The sequence below is a fragment of the Mandrillus leucophaeus genome, unplaced genomic scaffold (assembly GCF_000951045.1).
Source record: "Mandrillus leucophaeus isolate KB7577 unplaced genomic scaffold, Mleu.le_1.0 Scaffold848, whole genome shotgun sequence".
Lineage (NCBI taxonomy): Eukaryota > Metazoa > Chordata > Mammalia > Primates > Cercopithecidae > Mandrillus > Mandrillus leucophaeus.
The window spans coordinates 458,599-474,532 of NW_012109230.1; the positions used below are offsets into that span (position 1 = coordinate 458,599).

At 47.6% G+C, this 15,934-nt stretch overlaps 1 protein-coding gene across 6 annotated transcripts; it reads left to right on the forward strand.

Annotated features, from left to right (window-relative positions):
• Window positions 1-1,100: 1,100 nt before the first annotated feature.
• On the forward strand, window positions 1,101-15,555 carry UBL7 (ubiquitin-like 7). 6 transcript variants are annotated; one of them, XM_011968535.1, is made up of 12 exons: window positions 1,101-1,252; window positions 1,511-1,620; window positions 3,098-3,310; window positions 5,175-5,294; window positions 9,176-9,258; window positions 10,037-10,121; window positions 10,699-10,756; window positions 11,475-11,608; window positions 11,869-11,918; window positions 12,183-12,350; window positions 12,928-13,050; window positions 15,301-15,555. In XM_011968535.1, exons 2-12 carry the CDS (start codon window positions 1,614-1,616, stop codon window positions 15,436-15,438), a joined length of 1,179 nt encoding a protein of 392 aa, XP_011823925.1. In that variant the 5' UTR covers window positions 1,101-1,252; window positions 1,511-1,613; the 3' UTR covers window positions 15,439-15,555. The 6 variants fall into 6 exon arrangements, with proteins under 6 accessions (XP_011823925.1, XP_011823924.1, XP_011823926.1 ...); XM_011968533.1 differs by adding an exon at window positions 2,259-2,270 and having other exon boundaries at window positions 1,164-1,609; XM_011968534.1 differs by having other exon boundaries at window positions 1,101-1,620.
• The last annotated feature ends 379 nt before the right edge of the window (window positions 15,556-15,934 follow it).

Genomic DNA, 15,934 nt, shown 5'->3' on the forward strand with positions numbered 1-15,934 from the left:
GAAAGAGGGGGTGTATCTAAAAATGGGTAGGATGGGAAAGGGAGACTTTGGGAACAGCCTTGGGTTCCTAATACGCCCACAACATACATGAAGATAAACTCCCTGAAGACAGTGAAAGCCATTTCAAAAACCCCCCACATAACTTATGAGAACAGAGGGGTGATCCGCCTTTAATGTTAGGCCTTCTCAGACCCTGCGATCTGTTTGCTCTCAGTAACATTACCCTGCTCAATTGCTGCCCTAATCCCAGGCCGTACGTTGGAATGTGGGAATTCAGCGTTTACATTTGCCCACACAGGATCAGCCTTCAGTTGCTACAATCAACTTCAGTATTTTCATATAATCACTTCCTTCTTTTAGTTCTTGAATTATAAATTCCTTGAGAAGAGTCCAATCAGAGGTAGTCTTTCTTCAGTATTTTTAGTAATCCTAATTTCTGTGCAAAAAAAGTTCTGTTCAATTTTAACCGTGCAGAACTTTCTCAGTTACCTAAAACACAGTTTCTCTATGAGCGTTCAGCGAAAATTCCCCTCCCCAAACTGATTCTATGAATGACTGTTAGATAAGCTTCACCACTGCGTGTAGAGGGTGTACCAGGAACCCAAGTTAGTAGCTCTCCTCAAGGACCCAACTTTTGGAGGGCGTCATCGTCCGGTTCCAGGTATGCCTCCCCAGGTAGGCCCGCCGCAGGAGGTCAGCGGCGAGGAGCACAGAAGAGGCTGCCAGCACCAGCGGACAGCAGTTTTCATCGTGAGGGCCGTGGGAAACCCCTGGGATGTGTCTTAAGGGGCCTCTTGGGAACAGGTCCTTCTGGAGGGAAGGGTCGGAGTGGGAGGGGATTCAGGATCCGCCTTACGGACGAGCGTCCAGCAGCGCGTTCCAACCCGGCAGAACCGACGTACTTCATAAGCTCCTCAGGGGAGGCTGAAGAATGACTGGAAATGCGACCCTCTCCAACGAAAGCACCAAGTAGCCCGGGCGCCGGACATTTCAAAGAGCGCGGAAGCCACGCCCTCCCCTAGAACCGGAAGCTTTGCAACTAGGCTGTTTATAAGGGGGCGGGTTCCACAGCGGGAACTACAACTCCCAGAATGCAGCGCGGAATTTCCGGTTTCCGGCTAGAGGGCCAGAGTGAGTGTTTACACCGGCGGCAGTGCGGCCGGGTTCCTTCCGCGGGACGGGTGAGGGCGCTGGGTCCCTGGGCATCGCGGGCTCGATGTGTGTCAGCTAATTAGCTGGTCCCACTGGAGCGGTGAGGTCGCCACCGGATAGTGCCCCTGCCCCATTACTAGCGATCTGTGACCTTGGGCCAGTGACTTTACTGAGTCTTGGTTCCCTCATCCTTAAAATGTGGCTAATGCCTGCCGCAGGGAACCGTTGTGAGGATTAAGTGAGACGTGGTATATAAAACGACCTCCTTCTGGCATAAACTTGAGGTGGAAGGTACCTTGAGGATGCTTTAAGGTCTGCTAGGCAGCTTCACAGCCTTTTCTCTCCTCTTCCCTACCAGAGGTCTCTTTGGAAGCAATAATGATGACTATAACAAGAACTTATCTTGCTTTGCAAGATTCTTCCGCCGTAAGAGTTTCTGATTTATTTTCTGGGGTCCATATATGCCAGGTATGAGGACAAGGATGAGGAAAACTTTAGTCTTTTGTTTCCAAGGGCCTTCAAGAATTGGGGTGGAAGAGGGAGCAGGCAGATATTTGTAGCCCTTTTGTTCTGAGGGGATGTGGGAACAACAGAGGAAAGAGAGGGGACTGAGGTTGTTGAATCTGTGTTGGTTTCGGTGGGAGTTTGCTAAGAGGCCAAAAAGGGAAGAGAAATTACTTGCAGAGTTAGATGAGCAGAGGTGTAAAATAGGGGAGAGCTTTGTTATGAGTGTGTACTTACATGTTGTGGAGGCCCCTGGCAGGGTAGGGCTCTGTTGGGGAAGGAGCCTGGTAGGGAGTTTTGTAAGCCAGGCGATGAAGTTTATACTTAATTTATATAGGTGGTTTGGAGGCATTGGAAGATGTCTTTGTGGGGTGGGGGAGGGAGGGCGGGGACGGAGTCTCTGTCGCCCAAGCTGGAGGGCAGTGGCGCTATCTCGATTCACTGCAACCTCGACTTACTGCAACCTGGACTCACTGCAACCTCCGCCTCCCGGATGCAAGCAGTTCGCCTGCCTCAGCCTCCCAAGTAGCTGGGATTGATTACAAGCGCCTGCCAGCACGCCTGGCTAATTTTTTTCTATTATAGTAGAGACGTAGTTTAACCATGTTGGCCAGGCTGGTTTCGAACACCTGATCTTAAGTGATCCGTCCGCCTCAGCCTCCCAAAGTGCTAGGATTACACGTGTGAGCCACCGCCCCTGGCTTGCTTTTTTAAATTTTTATTTATTTATTTTTTGCGACAGTCTCATGTCACCCAGGCTGGAGTGCAGTGAAGTGAGATCTTGGCTCACTGCAACCTCAGCCTTCCAAGTAGCTGGGACTACAGGTGTGCACTACTAATGCCCGGCTAATTTTTGTATTTTTAGTAGAGATGAGTTTCACCATGTTGGCCAGGCTGGTCTCAAACGCCTGAGCTCAGGCAATCCGCCTGTCTAGACCTCCCAAAGTGCTAGGATTACAGGCATGAGTCACTGCACCCAGCCCAACATTGGAAGAGTTCTAAGCAAAGAAGTGACTTGATCAGATCTGTGTTTTAGAATGATAGGTTGTTAGGTGGCAGCATAGATATTTGATAGGGAGAGGCAAGAGTTAGGGAACTTGTTATAAAGCTGTTCTACTGGTTCAAGCAAGAGTTGAAGAAAATTGGGAAAAGGAGCATACAGAAGGGAGAGGGTTAGATGATCTCTTTCATAACATTCCTATTAGGTTGGATGGCGTTTTCATGTCCACATTAGGGATGAAGAAACTGAGGCCTAGAGAGCTGTCCATCACAGTATGAGTAGAGAGAGAACCCCAGATTCTAGTTCTGGCCTCCTGATGATGCACCCTGTGCTTCTTCAACAGTGTCACATTGAATTGTCTTTTATTCAACCCTTTGGTGGGTGGGGGTGGAGTAGGGTGGTGGTCTGTCTTTTAACCACTGAGGCTTTGTTCTTTTACAGGGAGAAAGAGAGAGCGCGAAAGAGAGAGGATGTCTCTCTCAGACTGGCACTTGGCGGTGAAGCTGGCTGACCAGCCACTTGCTCCAAAGTCTATTCTTCGGTTGCCAGAGACAGAACTGGGAGAATACTCGCTTGGGGGCTATAGTATTTCATTTCTGAAGCAGCTTATTGCTGGCAAACTCCAGGAGTCTGTTCCAGACCCTGAGCTGATTGGTGAGTCTCTCTGGAATGGGGTTGGGCTGCTGCTCTGATCTCTTTTAGGGGAGGATACTTCTGAAATTACAAGAGTAAAGTAAGGGCTTGGGATTTGTTGCCTCATAATGTTAACACTCCAGGGAAGTGAGTGTTGGGTAAATAGAAACACAAATCATATAATGAAACTACTGGTTGCCATTTTCAGCCATGTATTATACTGAAGTACTTTATCACCAGGTTCTTTATGACATTGTCTTATTTTATTTATTTATTTATTATTATTTTTATTTATTTATTTTTTAGATGGAGTCTTGCTCTGTAGCCCAGGCTGGACTGCAGTTTTGCGATTGCGGCTCACTGCAACCTCTGTCTCCCGGGTCCCAGTTCAAGCAATTCTCCTGCCTCAGCCTCCCAAGTAGTTGGGATTACAGACATGTGCCACCATGCCCAGCTAATTTTTATATTTTTAGCAGAGACATGGGGTTTCACCATGTTGGCCAGGCTGGTCTTGAAGTCTTGACCTTGTGATCTGCCCGCCTTGGCCTCTCAAACTGCTGGAATTACAGGCATGAGCCACCGCTCCTGGCCAACATTGTGAATTCTTTTTCTGAAAGAACAGACGTTTGGGGTGAGTTAGGGAGGGAGAAGTTGCTCAGGGGAGGCTCCTCAGTATATTTGAGGTAGGTCTTAAGGGATGATTAGGAGGATTTGCTTGGTTGATTGGTTAAAAGAAAGGCAGTAAAAAAGAAAATGAAAATGGCTTGAGCAGTCCAGGTGGAGGAGGGAGGAATTTAAATATAATTAAATTATACTGGAAAGGTAATTTATAATAGCTAAAGGATCCAACTGGCAAAAAAGATGTTTTTAGTCATACCTGGATTGGGTTCATCCTATTTTGTTGTTTTTCCATTGATTTAAATTGGGCAGTCTCCACAATGTTAAACTCTAGAGCTTTTCTATGGATAGATTCTATGTGAATCCTCTTTTTTTTTTTTAAGACGGAGTCTCACTCTGTGACCCAGGCTGGAGTACAGTGGCACGATCTCAGCTCATTGTAACCTCTTTCTCCCAGGTTCAGGCAATTTTCCTGCCTCAGCCTCCTGAGTAGCTGGGATTACAGGCGTCTTCCACCATGCCTGGCTAATTTTTGTATTTTTGGTAGAGATGAGGTTTCACCATCTTGGCCAGACTGGCCTTGAACTCCTGACCTCAGGTGATCCACCCACCTCGGCCTTCCAAAGTGCTGGGATTACAGGTGTGAGCCACCGTGCCCGGCCCTAATTTTTGTATTTTTAGTAGAGACAGGGTTTCGCCATGTTGGCCAGGCACCAAAAGTGCTGGGATTATAGGTGTGAGCCACCATATCTGGCCAGATTCTATGTAAGTCCATTTTATGAGTTTATATTTGCAAATAGTTGTTAAAATGTATTTAATTGGCTAGACGTGGTGGCTCACGCCTGTCATCCCAGCACTTTGTGAGGCTAAGGCAGGAGGATCCCTTGAGCCCAGGAGTTAAGAGACTAGTCTGGGCAACATGGCAGAACCCTATCTCTACAAAAAACTACAAAAATTAGCTGGGTGTGGTGGCATGTGCCCATAGTCCCAGCTACTCAGGAGGCTGAGGCGGGAGAATTGCTTGAGCCCAGGAGGTTGAAGCTGCAGTGAACCGTGATGGTGCCATTGCACTCAAGCCTGGGCAACAGAGTAAGACCCTGTTTCAGAAAAAAAAAAAGAAAAAGTATTAAGTTATTAAATAAGAGTATCTTTTAAAACATGTATCATTCTCCAGCTATCTATCCAATCAAAATAAGGTTCTCAGGGAACAAAAACTATCTAAATTTGTTTTGAGGAGCAAAATGTAAGTGGAGAGTTCTTTTTTTAGATCTGATCTACTGTGGTCGGAAGCTAAAAGATGACCAGACACTTGACTTCTATGGCATTCAACCTGGGTCCACCGTCCATGTTCTGCGAAAGTCCTGGCCCGAACCTGATCAGAAACCAGGTGAGTGAGGGTCAGCCCTTAAGCAGGCAGAGTTTCTGTAATATCTGCAAGGGAAAGGTCTGTGTGTTCTTGAGACACAAGCCTGGGTGGAACAAAGGGATGATTTACTGAGCTGATGATAAATGATATCTTTATTACTTATTGGATTAGACCATGCTGATAAACAGAGTCCAATTTTGACCTTCTTACTGCTGGTATCACTAATGGGAGATTTGTTTCTCCATTTTGTTTTTTGGTTTTTGTTTTTTTTTTTGAGACAGAGTCTCACTCTGTTGCCCAGGCTGGAGGGCAGTGGCACAATCTTGATCTTGGCTCACTGCAGCCTCCACCTCCCGGGTTCAAGTGATTCTCATGCCTCAGCCTCCTGAGTAGCTGGGATTACAGACATGTGCCACTACGCCCAGCTAATTTTTGTATTTTTAGTAGAGACGGGGTGTCTCCATGTTGGTCAGCCTGGTCTCGAACTCCTGACCCAAGCCATCCGCCCCACCTCAGCCTCCCAAAGTACAGGCACCATTCCTGACTGTTTCTCCACTTTCTAAGTTTGTCATCCACTGTTTCCTAATGGGATAGTGAGTTTGTGTCTACTTAAACTCCTTTAAGTTAACAGTTTATTTTTCAGTGATACAAACTAAACTTTGTATCCTTTTGTTATTGTTGTTCTCATTAGAAAAAAACTGGAAACTTTTGGCACTTTCCTAATGCCCCAGTTTGTTCCTTTGTTAACAAATCTTCCTACAAACTGCCTCAGGTGGTGATTTGTTCAGTCAGCTAACTGCTCTTGCTATACTGGTAATTTATTTTCCTGAAGATATTCAAAGAGTATTTAAATAGCTCTTGGAGAAAATATACAAAGCCTCGGATGCCTTTTTGGTTTATAAATAGAAGGTGCTTGGAATTCATGATTTAAATTTTGCATGTGTATTTTAAAAGCCTCCCCAAGAATAAAGCTAAGCTGTGTAAAAGAGATTAGCTTTGTTAAACTGGCAGGTTGACATCTTTTTATAATGTTCTTGATTGCTGTGACTAGTTATCAGTTTGAAATTTACCCCCCTTTCAGTTCTAACCGTAAAAGACAAAAATGTCTTTCATACTCTGATGGGAAGTGAGAAAGAGGAACGGAGTTCCTGACATCCAGAGGTTGGCCTGGCACTCACAGCCAGGCCTTGGAGTCCTTTTGGGGAACATGAACAATTGTACAGATCCCCAATATCAGTCAAGGCCACTCTGAGACCACTATGGATTAAGACAAAAACAAGATCCCTATCATTGCTGAACAGAGACAAAAACATGAGCATTATCCAAATCACAAAAGTGACCAAGTATCTTTCTATCTCGGCTGATGAGAGTAATAGCTGCTTCTTTGCCAATTACAGCTTCCACCTTGCTCTAGTTTTCCTTCCTTCTAGGTAAGAGTTATTAAAATACTCAATTATAAAATCACTCCCACTGCCGAAAGCATCCTATCCGGAGTAAAACCTCACTTCTTTAAATTTTTCCACAAATCACTCAGACAAAGCCAAAATCGTGTAAGAAGTCCTTTCTGGCCGGGCTCAGCGGCTCATGCCTGTAATCCAGCACTTTGGGAGGCCGAGGCGGGCAGATCACCTGAGGTCGGGAGTTCGAGACAAGCCTGACCAACATGGAGAAACCCCGTCTCTACTTAAAATGAAAAATAAGCCGGGCATGGTGGTGCATGCCTGTAATCCCAGCTACTTGAGAGACTGAGGCAGGAGAATCGGTTGAACCCGGGAGGCAGAAGTTGCCATGAGCCGAGATCATGCCATTGTACTCCAGCCTGGGCAACAAGAGCGAAACTCTGTCTCAAAAAAAAAAAAACCAAGAAGTCCTTTCTAATATCCTCTTACTGAGACAGCCCATGGTTTCCTATGGTGTTCATTCTTCTCTCTGTACTGAGCAGTACGCCCAACTAGTTTAAATACAGATATGCCCCTCAGCTCTTTGGCTGGAGGGCATTAACAGAAGGAAAATAACATTTGTGGCTTCTGTGAGCCAGGTTTTTTCCCTTTTATACCTCATTTAATCATTACAGTGGCCCTGCAGGGTAGGTAACAGCATTAGCATCTTATGGAGGAAGAAAAGGGTTAGAAAGACATTTATTCAAGGTCAGCTACTTAGAAAGTGAATGCAAGAGCTGGGATATGGACCAGGGGTTTTCCTGGCTCAAGAGGAAAACCATTTCCACTGGGCTGGCTGCCTTCCACTTTCAAAGGATGAATTTAGCTCAGAGGTCTTACAGTGACAGCCATGACTCTTAGCTGAATACTGGCTTAAGATACTAAGAGTCCTTTTTCTCCCACCTTCTACCTGGAGGATTATTTTTGAAACAAATGACCTTTTTATTGGAAGGTTACAATAAACTCTTAGATCTGTGAAGAAACTGTCTTGTGACAGTGTTTTAGATATTTTCTGCTTGAGTGCTTTTCTTCACAAAGGAATCACATTTCGTGTTCTCCTACAGATTAGGGTCTATAGGAGGAGAACCCATTGTTATCTGTCTTCCCAGCTGGATCCCTTTGGTGGTTCTCCATGGCAGGTTACAAATCCCTTCAGGACCTCACCTTATTAGCCTGCTGTTTGAGCTGGGATGTGTACCCCAAGCTCCAGCCACAAAGAATGACTTGCTGTTTGTTCAAAGCACCACATTCTTTTATTCTTCCATGCCTTTGCACATGTTCTCATTTAGGCTTGGAATACCTTCACCCCCCAGTAAATATCAGCTCTCTCTTTGATACCCATTTCAAATGGTCTCCTCTGGGAGGCAGCTCTCTGTCTTTACCCTCCCTCTCAGTGGTGGCTGTCTGCCTTTGTGTTCCTGGTGCCCTAGCTGGGATCCACATCTCTGTTGAGGTCCTCAGCGTGGCATTTTGTAATTGTGTGTTTGATGTAGTCTCATTTCTCCTACTGCCGTAAGAGTTCCTTGACAGCAGGGGTTCTTATTTTTCACATTCTAGTTCCTTGTCCAAAGTCAGGCATGGAATAAATGCTTAGTACATGTTTGTTGAATGAATAAATTAGGTAATTTACTTACGGTGACTATTTTTCAAAAGACAGCCTCATGATCAGGACTGTCGATAAGGATGTGGCTGCCACACTGAACCCCAGGGGTGCTATTGACCTTGCTTTGGGAGTGGTACCCCTGGAGTAGGGCAGTACACAGTCAGTACAGTCACAAGTAGTGGTCCTTCATGAGGATAACCATACTTTAAAAAGTGTGACCCAGGGCGGGGCATGGTGGCTCACGCCTGTAATCCTAGCACTTTGGGAGGCCGAGGCACATGGATCACTTGAGGTCAGGAGTTTGAGACCAGTCTGACCAATATGGTGAAACCCCGTGTCTACTAAAAATACAAAAATTATCCAAGAGTGGATAATTGCACACCTGTAATCCCAGCTACTCGGGAGGCTGAGGCACGAGAGTCGCTTCAACCAGGGAGGTGGAGGTTGCAGTGAGCCGAGACTGCGCCACTGCACTCCAGCCTGGGCAAGAGATGAGACTGTGTCTGAAAAACAAAGGCAAAAACACCAACAACCAAATGTTATTAGTCTGGAATTCCTGCAGTGGGATGTTGATCAGAGCACTGTTTTTCATGTGGTAAGATTCTCCTCTGCCACAACTTGAATTTGTTTGTTTTATCTGTGGAAGATGCTTACAAGAGAACGTAAAGATGCTTACTAGCAGTTTTCACATCCGTGGCACAAATGGGTTTTTCTGAGTGGGCACTCACATTCTTAAGGGGTAATGAGGGAAGGGAATGCACAGACCAGGCTGCTCCTTGGCACATTGAAATGATGTTACCATGTCTGTGGAAGAGACAGGGCCTGTGCTGTAGGGTAACTCTGAGTGTCTTGTCCGCCAGAACCTGTGGACAAAGTGGCTGCCATGAGAGAGTTCCGGGTGCTGCACACTGCCCTGCACAGCAGCTCCTCTTACAGGGAAGCGGTGAGTGTGTGCCACGGCCCCCAGCCAGGACTGTAGGAGAGGGTGTGAACGCTGGCTGGCGAGTGGTGTGGAGTGGGAGCTGGAAGCCCGTTTCCATGACAACCAAGAGTTCCTTGGGGAGTTTTTGCCATGTCTGTGGGCCTCAGTGGAGCCCTGTCTTTCCCCAAAGAGCCTGTCTCAGTCAGGCATTGCTGATTCCCTCTAATGATAACCATATAACCTGCCCGTATGGTGACAGCCAAAAGATCCACATACTGTTTCTGCTGGACCTTGTTCTTTGACTTTGGCTGAACTGCCTGCTTATTGCCCCTTGACCTAGTTGTCCTTACTGGGGAAGTGGGCTGATGTCTCTCTGTAGGAGAGTTGAGAGGCAAAATTAGTACAGCTGTGAACTTAGCAATATATACAAATATGAAATAGTAATTGTACAGAGATTGAAAAGGACTTTTGGAACCTAGAGAAACCTTTGTTACTGGGCTTGTAATGAGAGCTTTTATTTTGGAAGCATTAAACTGTAGGTGGGGAAAAGGAGCACAGAGATTTGAAGGTTTACTGTGGTCTTGCCTTTTTTTTTTCTTTTTTTTTTTAATTGTTTGTTTCCCCTCCAGTAAGCTACCATCTTAGACCAAAAAGAGGTTCATCTGTTTCCGGGGCTATTGTTCCATTGTGGTGATGTACATGCAAGCACTTAAAGGGAGGAAGTCCTCAGCACAATGTGGGCATTTGATGAGTGCATTGAGTTGGTTGGAGTGCTCAGCCCTCCCCATTTCTCCTGCAGGTCTTTAAGATGCTCAGCAATAAGGAATCTCTGGATCAGATCATTGTGGCCACCCCAGGCCTCAGCAGTGACCCCATTGCTCTTGGTAAGTGCAGGACTGAATTTGCGGAAATAGGAGTTGTCGGAAAAGAAGAAAACAGGAGAAGACAGTTCTTCTAAAGAGACTTAGACTATCTTTTGAAGAATGACTGGTCTTGTGGGAAGTGGGAGAGTAATCAAGGTGTGTCTGATATACCCAGCGCTTTAAGAGCTCTCAGTCCCACAGAGAGATAATGGCCTAACTAACATCGTAATTAAGGGTATGAGGATGCCAAATGAGGACAGCAGTTAGCCCACATCACAGCAATCAGGGAAGTCGTCTTGCACACCTTGAGTAAGGGAAGAGCCCAGAGATACGGGAGAAAGAGACAGGTGTGTTGGTAGCCAGTCTGTGATGTGACTGAAGTGCAGGAGGAGGTGGAGAGCTGGGGACCATCCTTCCTAGAGCAAGCTGGAGAGTACCTGAATTATGTTGCTTGGTGCTTTGTTTCCTCTACTTCTGATGAAGATTGGCTTGTTGTCCTGTGTCCCTGTTGAGCTGGTTGCTCTGAGACACAAAGCCTCTTCTCCCTCGTGGATCTGGCTGATTTCCTTTCCCTGAGGTGAGCTCTGCTCTTTTTCAGGGGTTCTTCAGGACAAGGACCTCTTCTCTGTCTTCGCTGATCCCAATATGCTTGATACGTAAGTGTACCTGTCCTATTAGAGGGTACCTTCTCTCTCCTCATGTGCTAATTGTCACCCTGCAGTCTGCTCTGGGAGCCCATCCATGGTCTGTCACCAAGTCTACCCTGTAAATATGTCAGGAGGTGAGAAAGAGCAAAGCCCAAGAGCAGGGCTTTTGTCAAGAGTGTTGGGAGGAAGCAGGATTCTGAGGGAAAGGATCTTGCCTGCCAGGCTCAGTTTAGGTTTCATTTGGTAGAAATTAGGGAGCTTTCCAAGGATTTTAAACTGGTGAAAGGAGAAGCAGGTGTACAGAGCCATAAAGTGTCAAAGCTGGAAAGGACATGTCCTCATTTTGCAAGTGAAGAAAACAGCCCCACCCTGGGAAGAGAAGGGACCTGTCCAGGGTTGCCTGATGTAGTAGTGGTGCCTAGACCAGAGGCTCCTCATGTGCTCAGGCCAGAACCCTGAGCCTCCCAGGCTGCACCTTTCCCATCATGCCTTGCCTACGGAGAGGGTGAAGAATCTGCAGTGGACCCAGGAATTGAAGGCCTTGCTCCCGTTGCTGGGGGCAGATCAGCAAGAGGATAAATCTTCCTGGCGGAAGATGCTGAAGACCGAGGAATTTGAGGGCAGGCACAGGTGGCTGCATTGTTGTGAGAGGGCACCCAGAACTCTTGTCATGGTCAAGGGTGCTCTTTTGGAGTCACCCTTGGGTTTCTTCCTGCTTCTGTCCTAGGTTGGTGCCTGCTCACCCAGCCCTCGTCAATGCCATTGTCCTGGTTCTGCACTCGGTAGCAGGCAGTGCCCCAATGCCAGGGACTGACTCCTCTTCCCGGAGCATGTCCTCCAGCTCATACCGGGATATGCCAGGTGAGCCCCTGAATAGCGTAATATGGGCCCCTTAGGAGCCGGCAGTGGCCCAGGAATTTGCTTTACTCAGCAGCTATGTATAGCGTTGGCAGAGGGCGTTCCTTGGGAACTCTCGGTTTGAGTCAGGAAGTGCATCTGTCCTGTAATTTTCCGAGGGGAGAGATGAAAATATGAATTTGGAGAGTAACTTGAGCTGAGATTCTGGAGCTGCGCCTGTGCCTTTCTGTTCTTCCTCCTGAAATCTGTTCGTCCTCCTCCAGGTGGCTTCCTGTTTGAAGGGCTCTCGGATGATGAGGACGACTTTCACCCAGTAAGTGGACTGCCTGCCTGCCTGCCATTTGGGGTAGATGGTGCTGGGAATGAGCTGCATCCTGGGACCTGGCACTCCCAAGGCTGGGAGGTGGACACAGGCCACTGGGGGGCCAAGACCATGTCATACTATTTCTGCTTTGGGATTCCTTTCTGAACCTGCGAGCTTAAGAGTTTCCCCAAGAACTATTCCTGGAGGTGGGTGAAGTTCATCTGGGAGTTTCATAGTACTGCTTGCCTGATTCTGAGTGTCTTCTTTCTCTAGAACACCAGGTCCACACCCTCTAGCAGTACCCCCAGCTCCCGCCCAGCCTCCCTGGGGTACAGTGGAGCTGCTGGGCCCCGGCCCATCACCCAGAGTGAGCTGGCCACCGCCCTGGCCCTGGCCAGCACTCCGGAGAGCAGCTCTCACACACCGACTCCTGGCACCCAGGTATGAAGACAGGGCCTGGAAGATCAAGGCTGGGTCCCCAAGGAACAAGCTCCCCAGCAGTAGAATAGATTTGCCTTTGCTGACCCTGGTGCTAGATCTAGTTTAAGCTGAACCCTGGACTCCTGGTGGGGATTTCTTACTGCAGCTTGAGTGACCTCCCCTTCACTTGCCTTGAGGACTCAGAGGTCTAGATTTTAACATGGTCCTGAGTAGTCCCTCCTATTAGTTCAGAAGACTCTCCCCTCACACAATATGCCCTTCCTCATCCCTGACAGAGAGCAGACACCACCAGCTTAAGCATTTCTGGGTGAAAAGTCACTTCAGCTTTCAAGGCCATCTCTCCCAGTGCTGGGGTCCTAGGGTGGGACAAGGTGCTCAGTGCAGAAAAGAATGGAACCTTTCCTGCCCACATAGAGAGCTTCTAGGTACCTTTGTTTGGTTGTCTCATGGCAGGTCTTTGTTGGGAGGCAGAAGTTGGGTACCTCAGGAGCACTATGAGGTGATATGACAACAGCGAGTATCTGCTATAAGATTGAGATGGCTCTGAGCGTGGCACTGACCACTGATTTGTCTCTAGGGCCATTCCTCAGGGACCTCACCAATGTCCTCTGGTGTCCAGTCAGGGACGCCCATCACCAATGATCTCTTCAGCCAAGCCCTACAGCATGCCCTTCAGGCCTCTGGGCAGCCCAGCCTTCAGGTCAGTCTTCCCCACTTCCTGGTTTCCATGTGGCTTCCTTGTTATTTTGGATGCCCAGCCTTTTTTTGCTCTCTGGGGGTCTTTCACACCTGGCATGCTTCGTTCTGGGAATAGCTGGAGCATGGCAGTGGGACAGGTACAGAGTGTTCCCAGCAAGGGCACACTCTCAGACCATACACAGTGGTCACTATGGCTTCTTCTGCCCCTACTGACCATGGCTTGACTCCCTAGACCACCTGGCTTAGATAATCATGGCGATTTCATTCATTCATTCAGTGAGCATTGACTGAGCATATATATACTAGGCCGGAGTCCAGATGCTGGGCTAGAGGCAAGCTGGTTCTCATCCCTGCCATGGAGGGGCACCAGGCAGGTACTGAACTGGGGAGCAACAAGGCAAGAAGCCCAGCTCCTTGAAGTAAGGGTCAGGCAAAACTTTTCTGAGGGAGGGGTATTTAAGCTGATTGTCAGAAGAATTAGAAGTTAGCTAACCAGGGAGGGGTGTTTGAGGTAGGAAGAGGATGATTTCCAGGTGAAGACAGCTACCTGTTTGTGCACGTGTGGAGGTATGTGTGATGTACTCAAAACTACAAGGCTAGGATGCAGTGTCCAGTGTAGAAGATCCGCAGATGGGGCCAGAGAAAGAGAGCAGGAACCTACATGTGAGGGGCTTGAATGCCAACCTGAGGAGAATAGACTTGATGACTTGATGTAGTAGTCACCAGGGATCCCTGGGAGGCATTGATTGATTGATTGATTGATTGATTGATTGAGACAGGGTCTCACTCTGTCACCCAGGGTGGAGTACAGTGGTGTGATCACAACTCACTGCAGCCTCAACTTCCTGGGCTCAGGTGATCCTCCCACCTCAGCCTCCTGGGTAACTGGGACTACAGGTATGCACCACCATGCCTGGCTAGTTTTTTGTACTTTTTGTAGAGATGGGGGTCTCCCTATGTTGCCCAGCCTCATCTTGAACTCTTGGGCTCAAGTGATTCACCCACCTTAGCCTCCCAGAGTGCTAGATTACAGGTGTGAGCCACCACACCCGGCTCATGGGAGGCTTTAAGGAGGGGAAAGGTCACCCTAGCAGCTAAGGGGCAGACCTGAGGGGCCAGCATTGTAGTTCACAGCTCCATGCATGAGCTGTTTGCTTCACATCTCTTTTTCTCTATTCCACATAGTAAGACAATGGGTAGAGCATCATTCCTGGAACTTGTCTGGGGTCAAAAGGCCATGAAGTTGTAACGATAGCGTTCAAGCCTGTGTGGTTTTCAGTGTTCCATGTAGTCCTTGTGAACAGTAAGGGAACAGGAGCAGGATGTGTGAATGACTTGTCTTCTCTAATTTTGCATCTCCCCTGTTGCTAGATGCCTATTTACTTTATTCTCTAGCTCAGAAGCTTTCACTGGTTCCACCTGGCCTGTAAAATGAATTCAAATTGATTTGTGTGGATTTTTTTTAAGCCCTCCACGTTCTCATTCCTGCCTGCCTCTTTGACTTTGCTTTTCTTCCCCTTTGCATTGCCTTCTTCCCACATGTGAACACATTGTTTTCCCTAAATTGTGCTCATCCCTGCTGTTATGAAATAGAGATATTAATGAAGCTGTGAAAGTACTAGAAGAAAATATGGGTGAATTTCTTCAAATCCTTATAGTAGGAAAGGGCTTTCTTGGCCGAAACTCAGTATCCAGGAGCCATTAAATAAAAGTTCTGCATTTTGAGTTTGTAAAAGCGAAAAATTTAAAACATCTCTTATACTCCACAAATAGATACACCTACTATATACCACAAAAATTTAAGACTTTTAAAAAAAGGTGAACATTTCTGCATGGCAAACCAAACCAAACAAAAAAGCAAAGCAAAGTCCGAAGGCTAACAACAAACTGGGAAAAAAATCTGTAACACTCATCACATAAAGAGCAAAATCTCGCTGATGTGTGTGTACACACAGCAAGAGAAAGAAAGTAATTTAGCCTCTTGGAATTCAGACAGTGAATAATTTGTACATTCTCTTTTGATCCTTATGCCAAGAATTTCCTTTTTTTATTGTAAAACTTTGGATTTGTTCTCTTAACCCTCAAGCCTATCTTATAGTCTTCCTAGAAGTACCGTGTTCTGTGGAACTCAGCATCAACAGCTTTGCTGAGGACTCCCCCATCTTCCTTTCCTTCCCCGGAAAGCACAGACCTAAGTGAGTCTTCACTGGATCCCAGCTAACAGCTTCTGCCCGTTCCTATTTTTCCACAGAGCCAGTGGCAGCCCCAGCTACAGCAGCTACGTGACATGGGCATCCAGGACGATGAGCTGAGCCTGCGGGCCCTGCAGGCCACCGGTGGGGACATCCAAGCAGCCCTGGAGCTCATCTTTGCTGGAGGAGCCCCATGAACTCCCTGCTTCCCCTGAACCCCCAGCAAGTTGCAGAGGCTGCTGCCCATGGGAGGCACTCATGAAGGTGCCTCCATCTCTCCCTCCCCCAATATACCTACCTGATGGTCAACTCTCCTGCTTTGTCCAGTTCTTGACCTTTCTGGCTGATCTGAGTTGGTGGAGGCAGTGGGGCAAACAAGGTGTACTGGTCTTGATGCTGTGGCCTCGGAGCAGGGCTGGCCCCTGGTTCTGGGCCCTGGATGAAGGATTTTAGACCCCACATCATGGGATGCTGTGAGATACCCATGTTCACTTCTGGGAGAAGTTTCCAGTCGTAGCCCCCAGACTCTGGGGCTTTGCAGTTTGGCAGCCTCAGGATGTGCCAAAGACTGGGCAGGGCTGCGACCCAATCTTCAGGGTGGCTGCTGGATTACAGCTGTGCCCAGAAGAGGCTTATGCTTCCGAGACGTCCAGTCTAGGGAGTGGCTGGGTGTACTTTCATGGGAAGCAAACG